Source organism: Notolabrus celidotus, chromosome 6, assembly GCF_009762535.1.
Source record: "Notolabrus celidotus isolate fNotCel1 chromosome 6, fNotCel1.pri, whole genome shotgun sequence".
NCBI lineage: Eukaryota > Metazoa > Chordata > Actinopteri > Labriformes > Labridae > Notolabrus > Notolabrus celidotus.
The window spans coordinates 32824937-32846782 of record NC_048277.1 but is presented as its reverse complement, the minus strand read 5'-3'; the positions used below and the strand labels follow the sequence as shown (position 1 = coordinate 32846782).

The following is a 21846-nucleotide window of genomic DNA, read 5'->3' as shown; positions in this document are numbered from 1 at the left end:
CCTGATTGGTTGTTAAAAGAGATAGGTTTTGTGCTTTTAATGAATTTATCCTTCAGCACAGGCTGATGAAAGCACTAACTAAAGCCTTGTATTCATTGCATTTATAAGATATGAAAGTAAGCCTTCATCACACTTTGAGTGGTGTCTCTGTATTTATCATTCATTTTCCAGGTCTGGAGGGGTTACATCTGAAAGAATATGCTCAAAGTGTTGGTGATGCCAAAAGAAAATAAACATCTAAGCAGGAAGTTAATCTAATGGAATAAATAGATGTAATCATATTCAGATCTCCTCGTTCCTTAATGATGGGGCCGCTCTCATTAGCTTTCACTTACACATTTAATTGGGCTTAAAGTGCCAGCTGTTGTTCCTTTGTTCGGCAGCTGCAGCTGTTTAGTTTTAGTCTGGGTTTTGTGTGTAACTTGTCTGCTTTTGCTCTTTGTTTGTAGACATTGCAACAGACTTGTCATGATTGTGATTTGTCATGTTTTAAATTTTCCGTCCCTTTTAAGTGGGGACACGCATGCCTGAATTTTCAACGACTTACACGGGATGACTTACCGTGTTAACAAAAAGCACTGCATGGCCAATTAACATGATAGATTTTGGTTTGGTTTGATGAGCCACATGAAGAAAACGGTTACTGATCTTGAGAGTGTGTGTTGGCATCGCCTGAGTAAGAACCTATAATATGGAAAAGGGCCTCTGTGTTCCTTGAGACTAAGTGCTCGTATTTCCAGTCTAGAAAATTAAGAACTGATTTAAGTGTCCAATAAAATAGACACTCAAACTTGGAATGACTACTTAAAAAGCTGCTGCACAGAAGATAAACTAATGTCAACAGTAAATTCATCTCTGCCCATAGCTAATATAGTTCAAGCTGAAGTGGGTGGCTAGATATTAAAAACGTGTCAAATCTGACCCCCCATGGATTCTGTACTGTGTCTTCTTTGTGCAGAACGACAGTTTACAGAGGAACTAGTACTTTTTCAACAGTTCTTGCAACCAATATCTCTCTAGCTTAAGCCTGTGGAAGACACTGCTCATGTGTGTGCATGCAAGTAGGCGAGTGGGAGATATTAGACGGACAGGTTAGCCATCTTATTCTTTGATTTGGTCCACTGTTTCTGTTAGAACTGATGCTTTCTGTCCCAAAAGCTCAAACAGAAATTGGGAAAAGGGCTTTTAGGTATTCTGCACCCTCAGCCTGGAATTCATTGCAGTAGCATGAAACTCAGAGCTGGTGTCACTAAATGTTTTTAAATCTAAAATGAACCTACCTTGAAGTAGAATCTTTAGGATGTTGTTGTTTTTAGTGTACCTTGTTACAACTGCTTCCTAGATAATTGCACTTTCAGCGACAAACTTTATGCTTGTAAATTGTATCTTGGTTCTAATCGTGTCTATGTCTGTAACTTTGTGACTGTCTTGGCCAGGTCTCCCTTGAAAAATATATATTTGATCTCACTGGGACCAACCTGCTTAAATAAAGTTAAATAAAATGAAAAATGATTATATTTTTGGGTGAGTCGTAAGATCATTTCAAAAATGTTTTTGTTAGAAAGTGTATCCAGATCAATTGTGCATCCTTCCTTTGACTTAGTTAGTCACTAATTGAGTTTTCCAACAATAGAAGTTTAACTTAGTTCCAATATCTTGACTCATTGGGCTTAAGTCAAAGTTATATTCTGTAAATAACTTTCTCCACCATGCAAATGTACACTTACCGCTTCAGTGTGGATGGGATGGACAGCAAACAACAAGGCTGCCACCAAGCTGGAAGTCCTGTCCAGGAACAACCGGCAGACTCGCAGGAAAAGAACACACACTACGGCGTGTAAGACAACATTGAGCAGGTGATAGGAAGCTGCACTCAGCTCACTGAAGAGGTAGTTCAGTCTGAAGGTGAGCACGGTCAAGGGTCTGTAAGATTTATGGCTCCTCTCCTGTAGTGGGATATAAAGAACATATCTTAAATACTGTCAGATTACATGACGTTCAGTAATGCAGGTTAGATCAAGGTTGGCTTTAGGGCTTACCTCAGCCATGGGTGTTCCCCAGAAGTCATTGAGGAAGAGGTTGCGGAGAGGGGTTGCAGGCCGTAGATCCTTGTTGTCAAGGATGGCTGAGACATCATCAAACACGAAGCCGCATGACAGACTGTTCCAGTAACACCCCACCACCAGTCCAGTCAAAAGTAAAATCTCTTTCCATGACACGACAGCCATGGCTGACCAAAGCCGTCATTGATCACTGCGAGGGGGAAACAAAGGTTCAACAAACATTAAAAACAGAAACCAAAATGTACTAAACGGGCACTTAGACTTCAAAGAAACCACACCAGACCAAATCAGATTCACTTTCTGGGAACTGTCTGTTTCGATTTAGCACCTCCTGTGGACGAAGTCAGACCTCTCATCTCTTTGCTGATCTTGCCTTGTGCATGAATAAGTAGTGCTTTCTTTTATTGCCAAACATATTTTGACTGCACTTCTTAAAGTCTGATGAAAAAACAAAGGCTTTATCCTCTAAGTCTGTGGAGAGAGCTTCCAACGGACTGATGCCTCACAGTGTTCATCCACTGATTTAGAGTGGGAGCTTTGTCCTTGATCTACATGACTGGCATAGATTTCTAAGCACAGTGCAGCAGAATATGTACAAGGTGTCTAATGCTTGTGCATCTCATCCTGCGTTCTATCAACAGCTTTAAATTGATATATCCCATCATGATGACTTGCAGTGGAAAAAGTGAAACAGGTTGTTTGTTTAGCGTCCTGTCAATCATCTGGTCTGACACTCAGCCCCTAACTGAGGATGCAAAAAAAAAAAGGATCATGCAGAAATTGTCATCCTGTTTGCTTTTTTAGCTCATAAAATGGAATCACTTTAAATTATCAGTCTGTGCCATAACCTGTAAACTCACAGTAGCTTAAAGCTATAATTATAATGGTAGTAAAGCTTCTAGCTTTACTAACATTATAATTTTAGAGGTATGACAAAGACGACCCACATGTATTCGGCAGCACACACAATATAAAAGTCAAACTTAATTGTGCAAGTGCAAACTGAAAAAGGGGGTGGGGGCTGGGGGATTGTGGGGTGCAAGCAAGACTTTAATATGCTGTACACGAAGATGGCTGATTGAACAGTCTGATGACTTCTCTTCATCCTCTCAGTTTGAGTCATTGAGACATATAATAGACTTTTCATGCACATATCAAGTGGTACAACAGCTTCACATATAAAGTAAGCGAGAGTTGGCTCAATTAACAACAACATTTTCACATATCTTGATTTACTTTTCCTGTCATAGTACGAAATCTCCTTTTCACTGACTACAAATCTATAGTGTCTGCATCACCCCTGTTAAAAAACACTAAAGACTCCAATGCATTGTTCACTTGACTGAAATGCAAGTTACCCTAGTCTCTCTAGCTTAGTAAAACAACCTAAACCTACAAATCAAACCACTGGTAAGGTGGAGTAATCTTGCAATGATGCAGTGACAGTCGGGCTACAAAGGAGCAGCAGAAGGGTGGATCTGAACAGCAAGCAACTAACACTGCTAGTAAATGTCACGCTGATGAAATTCAACCGACAATGATCTATACAAGACTTGTTTTTAACGTGATAGCAGCAATATGAAAGTGTAAAACAAAACTAAACAGCACAGTCTGAGAATGTCTTACCAGCTGCAGCAACACAACGACGAGGCTACCTTAGCAGCTAATGCTAACTACGCTAATACAAGTCTTTAAGTCAGACAAGGCGGAAATTAATGTCATTTTTAAGTCTTTATTTTCTTTTTTTTTTTTACTTACCGTGTGTACAACAGGACAAGCGCTGACAGCAGAGGGCATACCAAAAATAAAGTGATAACAAAACACACGGAGTGCACAATTCAGTATGCAGCAAGCTAGCTGGAACACATCACAGTTTCACTTCCGGGTCACAGGTCACCGCACAAGCTAACAGTCTATGAAGCTAAAACAAGTCAGACAAGGCGGCAATTAATGTCATTTTTAAGTATTACTTTATTTTTATTTTTTACCGTGTCTATAACAGGACACGCGCTGACTTAAGAGTGCATACCAAAAATAGAGTGATAACAAACAGCATTCGGGTTTTGGAAGCTAGCTTGAACACATCACAGGTTCACTTCCGGGTCAGAGGTCACCGCGCAAGCTAACTAGAAGCTAAGCTAAACTCGGTTATGTTTAGGCTAACTTAAGGTGTCTTTCCATTAAAAAAACGCGTTTTATTAGTGGTTCGTTTGAAAGATTAATCCCCCAAGTCTTTGCTGCATTGGGAAGTGGTCTACAAGGGTCACGTTACGGTTTTTACTTGCTTTTTATCTTGTGGGCTAACTTTGCTGGCTAACTTGAACGGTTAGTTGTCAGTGGTAACCTAGCAGCCAAAGCATCATATCATGGAAACATGAAGATAGCTTTTTGCTATAATTCGGCTTTGATTCTGCCCTACTTGGTATCTGGTGCATTTGACTTGATTAAATAAGCTTAATAAGGCATTGCTGTTCATGCACGTAGCATGTAAATAACTATTTAGGAGGCTATGTTATGAAAACGAGCATATCGAAAAGCACAACAATGTTTAGCCATCAAAAGTGACAGAAAACATCGTGTAGCTATCTGTCGCTGCACCATCAGCTCAGTTTCTGGTTAGATATTTTATAAACACACTATGGCCAAGATGCCTGCTGCTGTTGAGTGGGATAAAGTGATGAGACTCAACCCAGGAAACCTCCGAAACATTGATGAGGACCAGTTGAATGAAGTCTTCGACATGTTCATTTCGGTAATTGCCCACACTTCATGCATGCATTCATGAATTTCCACCCTGCCTGACAAGCTGAGTGTGTTGTTGCTGTGATTGAAACCAAGACTTTACTGTGTCATGGTCTGAGACTATCATCCAGGGTGTAAGTTACCTGCCCTGTGCCACTGTCAGCAAAATGCAACAGGTGTTTTGCATTGACTGCCTTTTGTTTACTTATCTAACAAGTGCTGAAAACATCCATCAAAGTGTTTGAGACCCAAGTACCTGTGACTTTTGAGTGTCTCTATTTGGGTCACATTCTGTGTCAGAAAAAGAGGAGTGATACAAAGCTTTTTGCAGCAAGTTAAATAGATCAGTCACTACGAAGTGGTTTAATCCAGCAGCACCCACAATGAATGACTGGTTCGTAATAATTGTGGAAAAACTTGAAATGTAGAAACTGATCCAAAAAGATGTATTCCCTCTAATTTGGTACTAGTGGATTCAATTTATAACCCCAATGTGAACAGATTTTATATGACTCCACAAACTATGGATGTTCCCTTCCTCTTGGAGGATAAAACATAAATGTAGACTCCCCTAGTTCCTATGTTAATAGTATATACTTGTTCATTTGTGTGCAGGGAATATGCAGGAATAATATAGTTAAAATATTTACAGTAGAAGTGAACGCATGGATTGGTATCTGGGCTGTAGGATACTGGAAGAAACTGATGTTATGATTTATTTTCTTTCTGAGATATGAAAAGAAACAGGAACTGAAGCAGTGTGAATGTGTGTTTCTTATGCACACAAAACTATATAATTAAAAATGAACAACGATGTCTTATAATTTATGGCTTCAAGTCCACTTCCCTCCACCAAAACAAAACATATCTCTTGTTTTACCACACTCAGTTCAGCCTGTACCAACAAGTCAGACACCAGGCCTGCAGAATATGAAAGACAGGATAGCACATTCGATAATATTGTTGATGAATGTGATATCAAGAAGAAGGCTTGTAAATAAACAAATATTAAAGAGAACAAATGAGTGAAATACATCACAGTTTATAATATTTCCCACCCTTTGTTCTTCATGATTTTGACGTAACCTGTTGGTAATTTATTCCTCCTGAATCAAAGATGTATCCAAAAAAATGTTTTGTCATCACTTAATTATCACCAATTAATTTAAGGTTAGCTAACAGCTGGCTGAAGCTTCATTTGACTGCATCAAATAGTGTGAAAGCATACTAACCCTGACACCCAGGCCTCCATCTAACCATTGACATTGATCGTATGCATTAACAAATCCTTAAGTTATGGGAATACATTTAATATTTTGCAAAATGCTCATGTTGCATATTGGTATGGATGTTTATTTCTTACTTTAGTGGTGAGTTTTGAGGGGGATGTATGGATGGATTTGTTTATTATTCATTTTATTTATTTATTTTTTATTTATGGATTTTTTGATTACATTTTATTTATTCATTTATTTTTATTTTCTTGTTATTAATTAAGGATTTTATTGTCTTGTTATTGTTATATGGCACTCTTAATTACAAGTGCAAAACAAACCTGTGAAATTATGTCAAAAAAGTTCTAATTAACAAAGTTCATTAAAAAAACAACAACCATATATATCCATACTTGGCATCAGCAATACAAGAATTGCATCACACAAGCCCTTATATCCAAGGAGAGCTTCAAATTCAATGTAGCAGGAAATGTGATTACTCAGACGTTTTGATATCTGTATTTTCTGATTCAACTTTTTTATCCCTTCAGGCTGAAGAATGGGAGGTGAAGGACAGACCTCCGGAGAACATTATTCAAGTCATCAGAGTGTTTCAGACCCTGTTAAAGGTATCCAATCTTCCTGCTAATTTCAGCTGTCTCTCCAATCATTTATATCTGTCACTGTAGACATATTTGATTTCTCTCTGTCTGCCTGTTAGATGAAGGATCAGGAGCTTGCTGTCACTTCTGATTTCATTGAAGAAATGGGTGTAAAGCATGCTAAAAAAGGTCAGCACACAGTTTAAAGTAGAAAAACAAACCGTTTCTTTAAATTCTAATAAAAAAAATAAATTTAAATGTTGATTATGTCTTGTGATGTAGAAAGGGAACTCCTCTCCAAGGTGTCACGGCTGGAACAAGACACTAAGGTAATACTCTCCATCACACAGGCACTTGTCTGATACTCACTGTGTTATTCTTTGCATGTTCTTTATCCCTGGGACTTCAGTGTGCAGCATTTTAAAGGCAAAAAAACCCCACCGCTGCTGTGTTTGGTTCATAATCACCCCTCTTTATTTCCGGCAACAAAATCAGCAGCAGCAGCAGCAACTTCCGTCCATATCTCTAATCCAATCATAGGGGGTAACCCAAGCTACAAAGGGATTGGTTGTATCGACCACTAGATGACAACACATAAGAAGATTACAGCTAATTCCTTGCATGCTCAGCCTTTACTTCAAGTTTCACCTCGCTCATTATATCTCACTTCTCAAAAGTTTTGCACGTAATCATAATTCACACTTTGACAGTCCGCCACTCGAACACAAAGCCACTCTTTAATGAAAGACGTGTTAATGACAGTGTGTGCGTGCATTAGAGTTGTGAACAGATGGAGGTGATGGAGGACTAAGACGTGTGGTGGGGGTTGTTTGGGTGTTTGTGTGTGTCTGTGTGTCTTCTTTCCGGTCTGAACGGCTCAGCACACCGGCACAGGGCCAGACACCCGCTTTCTCAGGGATGAGATCCGGCAACTCGAGACTCAGCTGGAGCAGAGGGAGAAGGAGTTGACCCAATGCAAGAAAGACATGGGCAAAGAGAAGACGACCAACAAGGAGGTATGAGAATGGTACCCATAATCCCCATGTGCACACGGTAGCAAGGGAAGATGGAATCAGGGTTGAGTCCTTGGGTGACCTGTTAGTATTAGGCCACTAGGTAGTACACACAGTGCTGTTATATCCTCAGTACATCCAAGATTGTTTTGTTCCTTTGATATTTATTGTATAAAAGGGTTATATAGGGTCATTGTAAGCTGCATTGGGTTATTATTTTGATATATTAAGACAGTTTTATACTTTAAAAGACACATTTACATCAATCAAGATATAAAGCAATCCTTAGATTTACGATCTGCAGTTACTCAATCGTTCTATACATAGATAAAGGCATAAATACGCAAAAGCAAGGCTATTATGTTGCAGAGTGCAAATCTAACGTGTACACCTTGTTCTGTGCGTTTCCTTGTTTGACAGTTGCTTGCACAAGCAGAGGCAGCAGAAGAAGAGGTCAAGAGGCTGAAAAGAGAGGTACCTGGCGCAGCATCTTTAACATCATAAAGCTCTTCTTTTTTTCCATTCCTTATTCATCAGATCTTTTCTCTGGCTGGGGTTCAGACTGAAGGAGTTTGTGAATCCAAAAAGATTTAAGGTTGGGTTATGTCAGGCACATGAGGTCACATTTCCAGATGTTCTTCTAATGAATCTGAAACATGCATGCACTATATGATTTGGAAATAACAGGGATTTGATTTAAAGGTGGATTTAATGTAATTGTGTGTGCCAGAGGGAGCTAAAAGGAGCCTGACGTGGAGTTAGACAGTATATATAGTGGACGTAGTATCTGTGATGTCACCCGTCTGTTTCTGAAGCGCTGTTTTGAGGCCAATCGGCGGCTGGAGCCATATTGGAAATGTTGAACTCAACATAACTGCTGTTGAGCAAGTGTGCCAACAGCTACAGTGTTCCTGACTGTCAATCAAGTCAGCTGTGACTCTCATAATGGAAAACTTAATATCTTAGAAATTGCCACGTTATGGAAAAGTTCATCCCCCGTACAGTGTGCTGATCAAGAAATGAGTTATCCAGACTACCCTCGGTTTTTTTTGTACCAGGCTGTAACCATGTTTATTTCTGCTGTAAAGATCATCTTTTTTTTTAATTGGTGTGTATGTGGTTTCCTGTTCTTCTGGAGCCAGACATTCGATGAACTGCAGTTTTGAACACTTCCGCATTGGTGTAAATTCTCACGGCCGGAGGTTGCCGCTTGGTTGTAATACGTCTCAGGTTTGCATCAGGCCCAAGTGCTAGAACGTTTCATCGATGCTTGGGGACAACTTCAGTGTCTCATTGGTCCAATGCAGAAACTGGAGACACCATTCTGACTTCAAATTAGAAAGGATTAACATGATTGGAATTACTGTATAATATGAAACAATTTTGGGGGGTCTCAGAGTAATAATGATGTAATTGAATTTACAAAGCGCCTTTCAAAAGAACAAGCATGCTTTTCTGTGACACCTCACACTACCAGATAATTGGATTCAATACTGGTACCTACTGTAGTCCTAGAATAGACATCCTCTCTGACTCTCATGAGGGCAAAACTCCTCCAGTCTGGACCTGGCTTTACTTCCTTTCAACATTTGTTGTCTCTTGTTCTTATATGAATGCTTTTTTAAAAATTACATCATCTCTTTCCATCTCCTTCTATTCCGTCCTCTAAGACAAAAAAGCTTAAGAAAAAGGTAAGACTTGTAGTTAGTGAAGTGAAGTCAGTGGTTTGTAAAGCGTCATAGCATCCCTTAGATCAGTGAATAACCCCACGACAGGATTCAGTCCCCACTCTGGGACTCACTCTGCCTTTCCTGCATCCTGACAGAATGAGCAGCTTCAGCAGGATGTGGACTTCTACAGAGGGGAGCTGGAGCAGAAGGAGCCAGCTCCATCCAGAGATGAGAACGCAGAGACCCAGAGGAAGCTCAACTTGGCCAACCGCCAGCTCTGCCAGTACTTTGAAGACATACAGGTATTTTGAAAGCTTTTACTCCACTGAGCCGTCTTATTGACGAGGTAACAAAGTTTCATTTGACTGGCTGACCTGGGGATACAAATGCGGAGGAACTTAAAACCACCACTAAATCTGTCAAATAAAACATGCTCGACCACGCCGGTCCAAATTAACTGCTTATAACAAGGTGTTCATTTATTTTTATTACCCGCTCTTTTAACACTTTTTCTCACCAGCGCGTCGAGGATGAAAACTCAGACCTGAAGACTCAGAACGAGCAGATGCAGAAAAGTCTGGAAGAGTCTGTGAAAGAGATGGAGAAGATGACGGACGAGTACAACAAGATGAAGATTGTAGTACAGCAGACGGACTCCATCATGGACCAGCTCAGGAAAGAGAGGGATCATGCAAAGCTTCAAGTAAAGACCTCCTAAATGAACTGCTCTGCTGTTCTGCAGTCTTGAAGTTGTCATGCTTTTCTTTCATGTAATACTTTTCCATGTGAGATGATTCTGAATTATGCATACGTGTGTGTAATTTTCAGGTGAGAGAGTTAACAGATAAGATTCATAGCATGACTGAAGAGGATGATCCCATTATGGCAGCAGTCAATTCCAAAGTGGAGGAGTGGAAGGTGAGTGTTAATCTAACAACTCTAAAGACACCTTGTCTTTTTTTCTTTAAAGGCCCTGGGAACCCAAATCAACAAAAACCTTCTACCTATGATATTTCAGATCATAATTAATTATTTACAAACTATGTAAAAATATTAGAACTCAACTTTGATCATTTTTCAAAAATGTTCAATTATATTTCTTAACATGTTTTCACACTGGGTTTTAAGGGGGGGCTGGTTTAACCTGATATTTATTACGTAATAAATATCCAACCAATCAGAAATAAAACACTGAGTCACATGCACACATGTTCAACAAAACTACTTTGCTTCACTAACTGTCCCCAAACAGCTCAGAGTTTAGCTGAACAAATCCGTCTGACATCCGGAGCCGAGCTCCTCTGCATGCACATACTACACTTCAGCCTCCACTGCTCCGGGTGTCCCATGGTCCACCAATGCCCCGGAGAATACAAAGTGATAAAAACTGATGAATGATAGAAGTCCTGACTCTGAAGTGTTTTTTAACTCAGCACTCAGAGACCATTTGAAATGAATAATTTTCAGATTCTGGAGTTTTTATGTCTTTAGATTCAGAGTCAGACGGCTCAAACATGCAGGCTGTGAACTCAGTAAGATGTACAAAAAGCTTTGAGCAGGCTGTCAAAAGGGGGCGTTAAGTATTCTAGAAAGCATTACAACTGTGAAGCCTGAGGAATTATGGATGATATCTATCACGCAAAGTGTCACTAATTAATCAAAGGTGTTACACAATGCTCTTACAGCGTCATGAGCAAAGTAAACAAGCACTGAAAAGTGCAAGGAACCTCAAATGCACTGTCATTTATTATCATTCACATGTTTTCAAAAGAAAGTGTGACGCATTTCAAGATAAAGCCTGCGCCAGAGGGTCATGAAAGCCAACAACTCATCAAGCAACAGTTGCAAGAATGATCACACTAACATTTCTGTGATAAGGAAAAGGCAAATGTATCAATGTCTTTGTCTACTGGGACATTTTGTCATTAGCAGATATGTTCATACACTATTAGTCACTTCAAGTTCCCATCATCAATTTAATACATCTCAAGGCGCAGGACTGGGGAAATTTGGAACACAGATGAGTTGAGCTGCGGCCGAGTGGCTATAGCAGTCCCGCATGTGCTCGGCTCATCTCCCCAGGACCAGTTCACTAACTTTCCCCCAGGACCGGTTCACTAACTTTCCCCCAGGAATGGTTCACTAACTTTCCCCCAGGACCGGTTCACTAACTTTCCCCAAACAGCTCAAAGTTTAGCTAAACAGCTCCGTCTGACATCCGGAGCCGAGCTCCTTTGCGTGCACACAGTACACTTCAGCCTCCGCTGCTCCAGGCGTCCCATGGTCCTGATGCCCCGGAGACTACGGAGTGATAAAACGAATAATGATATAAGTCCTAATTCTGAAGTATTTTGTAACTCAGCACTCAGAGACTATTTGAAATGAACAATTTTCAGATTCTGGAGTTACACAATGCTCTTACAAGCTGCGTACAGCTTCATGAGCAAAGTAAGCAAGCACTGAAAAGTGCAAGGAACCTCAAATGCACTGTCTTTTATCACCATTGACATGTGTTTAAAAGAAAATGTGACGCATTTCAAGATAAAGCCTGAGCCCCAGGGTCATGAAAGCCAACAACTCATCAAGCAACAGTTGAAAGAATTATCGCACAAATATTTCTGTGATAAGGAAAAAGGCAAATGTGTCAATGTCTTTGTGTACTGGGACATTTTATCATCAGCAGATATGTTCATACACTATTAGTCGCTTCAAGTTCCCATCATCAATTTAATACACCTCAAGGTACAGGACTGATTCTCCTTGCCGCTGTAACTTGCTAAATGCTGCAAAGTGCTCTGCTCATGGTGGATTAAGATGAAATCCAACTGAGACTTGTCTGTAAGATGGGACTGGATCTTATCCTGTCTTGATGTTGGGTCTTTGTTAATAATTTAAAGGTGACATATCATGCAAAATTGACTTTTTAATGGTTCTTTACCTGAAATATGTGTCCCTGGCATGTCTACAAACCCCCCAAGAATGAAAAAAATCCATTCTGCCCCTGTTCTGATTTCTCCACCTTTCTGTAAATGTGTGCTGAAACCAGCCGTTTCAGACTTCCGTGTTTTTGTTACGTAACAACAATATCCGGTCTGTCACGGAGTCAGAGCTCGGAGCTTGTTCAGCCCATAGACTGTATAAAATACAACTCAACCCCTCCTCCGTTTTTCATTACCTGCACAAATGTGTGCTAACAAGGAGCTTAGGAGGGAGGCATGCTAGTTGTAGGCTGTCTTAATAAACACAAAGGTCGGTTTGACTCCCCACGTCTGCAGATTTGAAGATCTAGTGGATGATTTTTATTTATCATGGATAAGTGCTAGCGCTAGTTAGCATAGCTGCATAGCTACATGTCCTAGCTGTAGCTGTGTACCAAGACACACGTCGACATACTGACAAATAAAACAACAAGAAACACTAAATCTGTGACCAATCCTTCAGAAAGGTCCTGCTGCCTTTCTGGCAGAGGTCGCTTTGACTCCCCACGTCTGCAGATTTGAAGATCTAGTGGATGATTTTTATTTATCATGGATAAGTGCTAGCGCTAGTTAGCATAGCCACATAGCTACATGTTCGTAGCTGTGTACCAAGATACACGTCTACATACTGATAAATAAAACAACAAGAAACACTAAATCTGTGACCAATGGTTCAGAAAGGTCCTGCTACAGGCGCCTCTCCGTCAGGATCAGATTCTGGATCAGATTCAGAGGGTTGAAGTAACGCGATCTCTGAGCAGCCGTGTATATTCAGCCAACATGTAAACATTAGATCAACGTGCTGGAGAGCCGAGGCACATCCACTTCCGGAGGGGGCGTGGTCAGAGAGAAAACAGAGTGTTCTGATGAGGAATGAAGAAGAGGACTTTTCAGGCATGCCAAAATCTGATTTCATAGTGTTTTTTTGAGCATAAACTTTAAAGACATGTTTTGGGGACCTCTTAGACCAATATATGTTGATGAAAAAAGCACGATATGTCACCTTTAACATAGAGTACGGTCTAGACCTGCTCTGTTTGGAAAGAGCCCTCAGGCAACGTTTCTTGTGATTTGGCACTTTATAGATAAAGATTGATTGATTGAAAGCTGAAGAGAGGGCAGTAGAGAGTGGGGGAAGACATGCAGCAATTGGTAGTGGCCGGAAGTTGAACCTGCGACCAGTGTGACAAGGACTTTAGCCTCTATATATAGGGCACGCACTTAAACTGCTTGGCCAACGACACCCCAAACAAAGTCCACTTTGTTATGTCTTTGATTTACTTGCCTAAACTTCACCGCACTGAATCAGAATCAGAAATACTTTATTTATCCCGGGGGGATTCAGTCATTACAGTTGCTCTATACACAATAAGTTCTACAAATACAATAATAAGCTATGTAGAAAATAAATACATGGTTGAAGTCCCTGGAGATCAGGAAGAGGGCACTCTGATGGTCTGTCTGGAGTCTAGCTCTGGTAGCGTTGAGAACGTTGAACGCCATAGTCGTGTTGGCAGAGGGGGGATGTAAACAGCTACCCTAACATGTATGCTTTGGGGTTCTTTTCCTTGATTGGTCCTTACTGCATCACCATGGGTTTTTATTCATTGTGACCTTTTTCTACCAACATAAACCTTCCTTTCCTCTAACCTGATACTTTGGTCCTCCTGTAGAGAGTGCTCTCTGGAAAGGACGAGGAAATCTTGGTGTACCAGCAGATGATCCGCGACCTGAGGGAGAAGCTGCGCTCAGCACAGTTGGACTTGGATAAGAGCAACATTCTTGCCTTGCAGCAGGTAGGACCGTCAGGTTATTTTTATTTTTTCACATTTATTTATTAACCTTTATTTTACCGGGAATAGTCCCATTGAGATACAAAGTCTCTTTTTACAAGGGAGTCCTGGCCAAGACAGCAGCATAAAAAGTTTCACATTGAGAACAAGACAAAACATATAGTAACAAGTAACGATTACAGCAATTTATAAAGTAGCTGCACAAGCTGATCAGATGGTCCTTCATCCTAGTTTTAAAATCATCCAATCAAATAAAAAAATCCAGTTTTAGGTGAGCTTGAAGCTCAGACCAAGATGAGGGAGCAAAAACATTAAAAGCACTTATACGAAAAACAGAGCGAGTCTGAGGAATGACAAAAATAATTTGTCCATGAGAATGAAGATTAAAGCCACTGACAACTTAAGGAGTCAATAAAGACCATAAATAAGACAGCAGCTCCTGTAGTACGGCCTTATAAAGAAAGATGTACCAATGCTCCATTCTTCTGTCATGTTGTATTGGGATAGCTTTGTGTGCATGTGTACAATAACTGGTAGGAGCAGAAAACACGATCACTATACATAAAAGAAACTCCCCATAAATGTTCTGCTTATGCGGTGGATGATGTAGACACATGTTCTGGCACCTTACTTTACACAATCTGTCATTAATGGAAGTAGAAACTGTTTTGCTCGGAGGCCCTATAAATGTAAATTGCTTTAAAGGTGACATATCATGCAAAATGGACTTTTTAATGGTTCTCTACCTGAAATATGTGTCCCTGGCATGTCTACAAACCCCCCGAGAATGAAAAAAATCCATTCTGCCCCTGTTCTGATTTCTCCACCTTTCTGTAAATGTGTGTGAAACGAGCCGTTTCAGACTTCCGTGTTTTCGTTACGTAACAACAATATCCGGTCTGTCACGGAGTCAGAGCTCGGAGCTTGTTCAGCCCATAGACTGTATAAAATAATACTGAATCCCTCCTCCGTTTTTCATTACCTGCACAAATGTGTGCTAACAAGGAGCTTAGGAGGGAGGCATGCTAGTTGTAGGCTGTCTTAATAAACACAAAGGTCAGTTTTACTCCCCACGTCTGCAGATTTGAAGATCTAGTGGATGATTTTTATTTGTCATGGATAAGTGCTAGCGCTAGTTAGCATAGCTACATAGCTACATGTTCATAGCTGTAGCTGTGTACCAAGACACACGTCGACATACTGACAAATAAAACAACAAGAAACACAGAATCTGTGACCAATCCTTCAGAAAAGGTCCCGCTGCCTTTCTGGCAGAGGTCGGTTTTACTCCCCACGTCTGCAGATTTGAAGATCTAGTGGATGATTTTTATTTGTCATGGATAAGTGCTAGCGCTAGTTAGCATAGCTACATAGCTACATGTTCATAGCTGTAGCTGTGTACCAAGACACACGTCGACATACTGACAAATAAAACAACAAGAAACACAGAATCTGTGACCAATCCTTCAGAAAAGGTCCCACTGCCTTTCTGGCAGAGGTCGGTTTTACTCCCCACGTCTGCAGATTTGAAGATCTAGTGGATGATTTTTATTTATCATGGATACGTGCTAGCGCTAGTTAGCATAGCCACATAGCTACATGTTCGTAGCTGTGTACCAAGACACACGTCGACATACTGATAAATAAAACAACAAGAAACACTAAATCTGTGACCAATCCTTCAGAAAGGTCCTGCTACAGGCGCCTCTCCGTCAGGATCAGATTCTGGATCAGATTCAGAGGGTTGAAGTAACACGATCTCTGAGCAGCCGTGTATATTCAGCCAACATGTAAACATTAGATCAACGTGCTGGAGAGCCGCGACCACATCCACTTCCTGAGGGGGCGTGGTCAGAGAGAAAACAGAATGTTCTGAGGAGGACTGAAGAAGAGGGTTTTTCAGGCATGCCAAAATCTGATTTCAAAGTGTTTTTTTGAGCATAAACTTTAAAGACATGTTTTGGGGACCTCTTAGACCAATATATATTGATGAAAAAAGCGTGATATGTCACCTTTAACGTAAAAGTATAATTCAGATTGATCCCGTCCGTATGGTGCCGTATAAATATTTGCAAATAAAAGCGATTCTGAGTTTATTTCCAGCCTGCTTCCAGTAAGTGGAGTTATGTTAAGACATCAGAGTTATAGTTGTTGGATGTAAGGATGCTTGATGAATTGAAGTTATTTCAGGTGAAAGCAGGGTCATATGTTTTGGCAGTTATGTTAAAGGATCCCTTTCATACCTCACAGACGTAAATGTGCAAGCTTACAACCTTAAGTACAATGTGGAAAGCATTAGTTAGTGTGTATTGTGTGCATGTATGTGTATTTAAGAAATCCTAACCTGGACAGGATTGTTATTTCATGTTCATCCATCATCCATGTTTTCCTACTTTCTGCCTTCTCACTTTGCCTTGTTGTCTCTCATCAATCTATCCTCCCTTTCACCTCGCTTTCGCTATCCTGAGCAAAGGTCATATATGAGCTATGCACTGTAAGTTTCGCCATAGGCCTCATCTTATCTTTTCCCCTCCCAAAACTTTCATTTCATACATTTCCTCCAAAGTGTTGATGATTCAGTGTGCCACAGCTTTTGCTTGGTCTGAAGCATTTGTTCTGTCTTTTTCAAACTGCCGGTGAATGTTGAAGGCCGTCCAGGAGAGGGATAATCAAATCAAGATGCTGAGTGAGCAGGTGGAGCAGTACACGGGGGAGATGGAGAAGCACACCCTGCTCATTGAGGAGCTGAAGACTTCCACTAAGAAAGACAAAGGTGGGTTAAGAATACTAATTATCACAGTGGTCGAAAGACAAGTCAATATTCATAAGAGACCATGGCTGCATCTCAAAGCTCTTCAGTCCCATCCTTGCGTCATTCACTTGCATCGTTCACTTGCATCGTTCACTTGCGTCGTTCACTCGTGTCATTCATTCGTGTCATTCACTCACGTCTTAGCCCCGCCCACCCGAGATGCAAGGAAATGAAACGAGAGGAGAGAGGAAATGAGGAGATTTGTTTTAAGACACATGAGACATCCTTTCCTCACATGGAGCGACGTCGGTTCGTGATGGCAGCTTTAACAGCTGTTTGCATCCAATCAGTGAGTGGTATTCGATAAGGGGGCGTGTCTGTCAGAGAAAAGTCTGCACTCTCGTTTCCTCGATCATGGCTCCTCCGATCAGTCTCCTCTGTCCTCTCTCCTCCAGCAGAGTTAAGAGCTTTGGGACGCCACTTAATATGGCGGGTCAGTAACTTCTTCTGGTTCGAGGAGAGAGGAGACTGAAGTTAAGGGCTTTAAGATGCAGCCCATGTTTCTCTGACACTATGATCAGGATGGGGAGCTCAGATTTAACGATGACCCACCACTGTGCTCCAGGTCCAGGAGTCTTATAAACATAGGTTATCATACAAAATGTTTCCTCTTCACAACTTTTCATTTGCCCAGCAGCTGAGAGTAAATAGCAGGACGGTCGTATGATCATATTTCAAATGAGAAAGAAAAAAAACCCAAACAAGTTCAAAAAGTGAAGTCAAGGAGCGCCGGTGGCAAAGCAGCACTTGCAGCATTTGCTGCATGTCTTCCCCCGCTCTCTGCTCCTCACATTTTCTGTCTCTCTTCAGCTGTCCTGTCAATAAAGAAGAAAATGCCCCCCCAAAAAAGTATATGTACAGTGGTGGCCACAATTACTATTACTTTGCATCTTTAAGAGGTTTCAATTGTGTGCTTTAATTGGCCGTTATAATACCCACACAATGAATGAAATATCTACAAAGTCATCATCATGCTCTATATCAATCCTAACTTGTGGGTTACTGTGGCTGCCTTTAAAAAAACTTTGGTGGCTGTTTTGCTTAAAGTGGTACGTATGAGGTTGCCCAGGCTTGTTATGAGGTGGTCTACACCACCTTGGTTCTCCCTATGCTCATTTCCATTCACAAATTCAGTTGTACTTTCCTTCTCTTGACTCAGGCCTGCCCTCCACTGCACAGCAGAGAAGGATTGAAGATCTGAAATCCAAGCTAGAAACTGCAGAGGCCAGAGCAGCAGAGGCAGGGCACATGGTGAAGCTTGCAGAAGCTCATGCTGAGGAAAAGGATAAAGCACTCATTGAGGCCTCAAACCGCTTGATCCAGTATGAGTCTGTGAGTGTTTCATGCCCTTTGATTTTTAACACTGTGCTTTTGCTTTTATCACTTTCTGATCCTCATCAGATGCGACCTAAATTCCAAGTAAGGCTAAGCTTGTTTTTCTGCACGTTATCACTTTTAAAAGAGGCCGCAAATTGTCAGTGTCATTTGACTAAGATGTGATCAACATGCCTTTAAGCATCTACAAGCTAAGCGTCTGTCTTTAACTGTGTCCAATCATATTCTGATTTTCCCCCAAAAAGCTTTAAGTTTACAGTAAAGGAAGTGAAACAAGAGACACAAAAGGTGCTTTCTGATGACGGCGTAATATCTGCTCTGTCTCTGCATCACAGGGCACTTATGGTCTGGAAGCAGCCATTTTGGAGATCAAAGAGAGTCAAAATCAAATTAAAGTGAGAGATCGTGAAGCAGAGGCCATGACCAAAGAGATCAACCAGCTGGAGATGAGAATCAACGACCTCATGGATGAAAATGAGGACTTCAGAGAGAAACTGGGTCAGACCTCTATCTCTTTGTCTATTTGATTAATGCTGACTAATGTGGAGAAATTAATTTGTCACTTTTATCTAATGCTGTCTTTTTCATTTAACCCAAGGTCTGGAACCAAAGCAGGAAGTGGATCTGACAGAGTTTAAGCGAGCCAAAGAACTCAGACAACGGCAGTATAAGGCAGAAAACCAGGTCCTCACTAAAGAGGTAACGTGGGATCAGAAAGATTATAAAAGCAGCTTTTATGAGCACTTTATTTGTTTGGAGCACCTCTCATCTCACCTGTGTGATGTCTTCCAGATCGAACGGCTTGAAGAGGAGAGACTGGAGCTGAAGAAAACCATCAGGCGGATGGCGAAAGAGAAAGGTGATGAAAAACTCAGATAATACCATTTACTGTATAAACATTCCTCTGCCATATCTTACTGCGGAGAGATAAGAGGTCGCTTTAGGGTGTTTCCAAATGTGTGTATGATACTGTTTTTCATGTGATACATCAGAGCAAAGGTTTATCTGTTTTACAGTCAGTGAGGTTTTCTAGTGAAGGAAACATCCTTCCAGTGAACGCCAAGAGATTTAGGAAAGGGCAGAAATCGACAGATATCTCAAAACACAGCAGAAAATGAAACCATTTGCAAACCCGGGACTCCTTTAATTAAAGACATAATTTCATCCTAAAGGGCTTAGCTTTAGAGAACATAGCTGTGTGTGCTATTCCACCTATTAGATCACTGCGTCACCCGTGAAACCAAAATACAACAAATATAGTATTATTATTATTTTTGAATGTTTTATTATGCTTTTTCCAAATTTGTGCAAATAAACAGAAAATACCAGTCTAAAGTCTGGACACAACTTCTCATTCAATGGTTTTTATTTATTTTAATTATTTTCAACATTGTAGATTAATACTGAAGACATCAAAACTATGAAATAATCTGGTTTGCCATAATATGGATTACAACAGTAGTCAAATAGGGCTATCCATTGTGTCCTAACCCTACCTCTGAATAACACAACTGATGGTCTCAAACACATTAAGATGGCAAGTCATTCTACAAATGAACTCTTGACAAGGCTCATGTTAATTAGAAACCATTCCAGGAGACCACTTCATGAAGCAGACTGAGAGAATACCAAGAGTGTGCAAAGCTGTCATGAAGGAAAAAGGGGGCTACTTTACAGAATCTAAAATATAAAACATATTCTGGTTTGTTTAACACTTTTTTGTTAATTAAATAATTCCACATGTGTTCTTTCATAGTTTTGATGTCTTTGGTATTAATCTACAGTGTTTCCAATAATTAAAATAAATACAAACCCTTGAATGAAAAGGTGTTTCCAAACTTTTGACTGGTAGTGTATATATAAAGGAAAAAAGAGAGAGAAATACTGTATGACAAAAGTTCAAATTACAGAATAAACATACAGGTGGTTCAAAAATAAAGATATAAAGAAAGTAGAATATAAAATGTAAAAACAAGAACAAGTTAAAAAACTAGACAATGAGAGATGAAAAATTATTATTATTATTATTATTATTATTATTATTATTATTATTATTATTATTATTATTATTATTATTCAATGGCACAGTCAATCATACAAATATATTATTTAAGCACACACCATAGCTTTGGAAATATTTTGATTTACAAGAAAAAATCTGCCAACAGTTTGGTTAAGTTTGACAACAGAATCAACTGGTTATGTTAAAGGTGTAGCATGGGGCGCTGGTGGCCTAGCGGTCTAAGCATCCCACGTATGGAGGCTATAGTCCTCATCGCAGAGGTTGCCAGTTTGACTCCCAGCCGATCGACCATTTCCTGCATGTCTTCCCCCACTCTCTACTCCCCACGTGTCCTGTCTCTCTTCAGCTGTCCCGTCCAATAAAGGCGAAAAAGCCCAAAAATATACCTTGAAAAAAAAAAAAGTGTAGCATAAACTTGTTCATATTTAGAAATAAATATTAAGTTAAAATGTTGGTGTCAGTTTTAAACATGGGCAAAGTTTCAAATTGTGAGGTTAACATGTGTTTGAATAATCCCAGAGTAACACTGCAGGCTGCTCTGAAAGGCTTATTCAAAAAGTCTCACGAGCATTACACGAGATTTGCTCAATTTGTGATGTCACCAATTGGTGAATCGCCTGAAAAGAGCAAAAACAGAAAAAAGTTTCTTACAAAAAGAGCAAGTTTAGACTGAACACTATCATATTATTTAAAGACCAAACATAAGCAAGCACGTGGCAACAGGGGCAAAAAAAATATGTTTTTACTGCAAGAAAACTTGAGTTGATCTGTTTTGCTAGCCTATCGAAACAATGATAAAACAAGCTATGAAAGCTGCCATGGCAGAGAGGTCATTGGGAACTCTTTGCACAATGATCTACTGCAGAAAGCTAGGTAGAAGCAAGAATTATTTGTAATAACCAACTGGCTGTCAATTCGAGCATTTTTATTACTCTTTAAGTGTCACCAGCACATATTAAGATTTAGTGTTCACATAGTTCTGTTTCTTCAGACTTAATAACAATCATCTGTGTCCACAGGGATCCCACATTCAAGCTTACTTCAAGAGGAGGACATCCTGCCCGGCAGATCTGTGCACCTCCCACACAGACAAGGCAGCGCTCACACAGATGAGGAAACACGCCTGAAAGTAAACTTCTGGATAAAGTCTTTGTTTCTGGCATGTGGCAGAGTTTCAGAGACGATCAGTTAGGCTTTGTTTGTATTTAGTTGTTCGTTTCATCCACAATAGTCTTGTTAAGATTGAGTGTGTCCATCTTCTGGAAGCAGTGGTTGTATTATTTATGCAACAAATGTTACAAAGTGTGAAGAGAATTTCTAAAGGAGTAAAAACAATTGAGGGAGTAGAGAGATGGGGATTAATATTCCTGATTTATTGCATGTGTTGGAGAAATGTTTTGCTTTACACTAGCTGATGATGTGTTGATATTCAAAACATTTACTCAGACTGCAGAGGACAGTGTCCTGTGTTTCTTTCATTAATTGTGAGTGAAAATAGATAAGAAACATGTGCGTGTTGGGCATTAACAGCTTTAAATCGGGTATTTATGTCACAAGATGTGCTGTAAGGTTTGATCTGACACCTTTTCCAAATTCCTAAC

General features: G+C 40.2%; 2 protein-coding genes across 4 annotated transcripts in view; one reads left to right on the top strand and one right to left on the bottom strand.

The window, feature by feature from the left end:
- Positions 1-3969, bottom strand: part of tmtc3 (transmembrane O-mannosyltransferase targeting cadherins 3) — a 52909-nt gene extending 48940 nt beyond the window's left edge. For both annotated transcript variants that reach the window (XM_034686054.1, XM_034686055.1), the window contains exons 1-3: positions 3822-3969; positions 2040-2253; positions 1728-1946 (exon numbers count right to left, since the gene is read on the bottom strand). In XM_034686054.1, coding sequence (XP_034541945.1) covers positions 1728-1946; positions 2040-2228 — 408 coding nt within the window. In that variant the 5' untranslated portion in view covers positions 2229-2253; positions 3822-3969. The remainder of the gene's footprint in view (positions 1-1727; positions 1947-2039; positions 2254-3821) is intronic.
- Positions 3930-21846, top strand: part of cep290 (centrosomal protein 290) — a 60920-nt gene continuing 43003 nt past the window's right edge. For both annotated transcript variants that reach the window (XM_034686052.1, XM_034686053.1), the window contains exons 1-16: positions 3930-4815; positions 6571-6648; positions 6741-6810; positions 6904-6950; positions 7503-7637; positions 8055-8108; positions 9460-9606; positions 9825-10007; positions 10133-10222; positions 13956-14078; positions 16725-16848; positions 18047-18219; positions 18558-18720; positions 18821-18921; positions 19015-19081; positions 21265-21374. In XM_034686052.1, coding sequence (XP_034541943.1) covers positions 4702-4815; positions 6571-6648; positions 6741-6810; positions 6904-6950; positions 7503-7637; positions 8055-8108; positions 9460-9606; positions 9825-10007; positions 10133-10222; positions 13956-14078; positions 16725-16848; positions 18047-18219; positions 18558-18720; positions 18821-18921; positions 19015-19081; positions 21265-21374 — 1779 coding nt within the window. In that variant the 5' untranslated portion in view covers positions 3930-4701. The remainder of the gene's footprint in view (positions 4816-6570; positions 6649-6740; positions 6811-6903; positions 6951-7502; positions 7638-8054; positions 8109-9459; positions 9607-9824; positions 10008-10132; positions 10223-13955; positions 14079-16724; positions 16849-18046; positions 18220-18557; positions 18721-18820; positions 18922-19014; positions 19082-21264; positions 21375-21846) is intronic.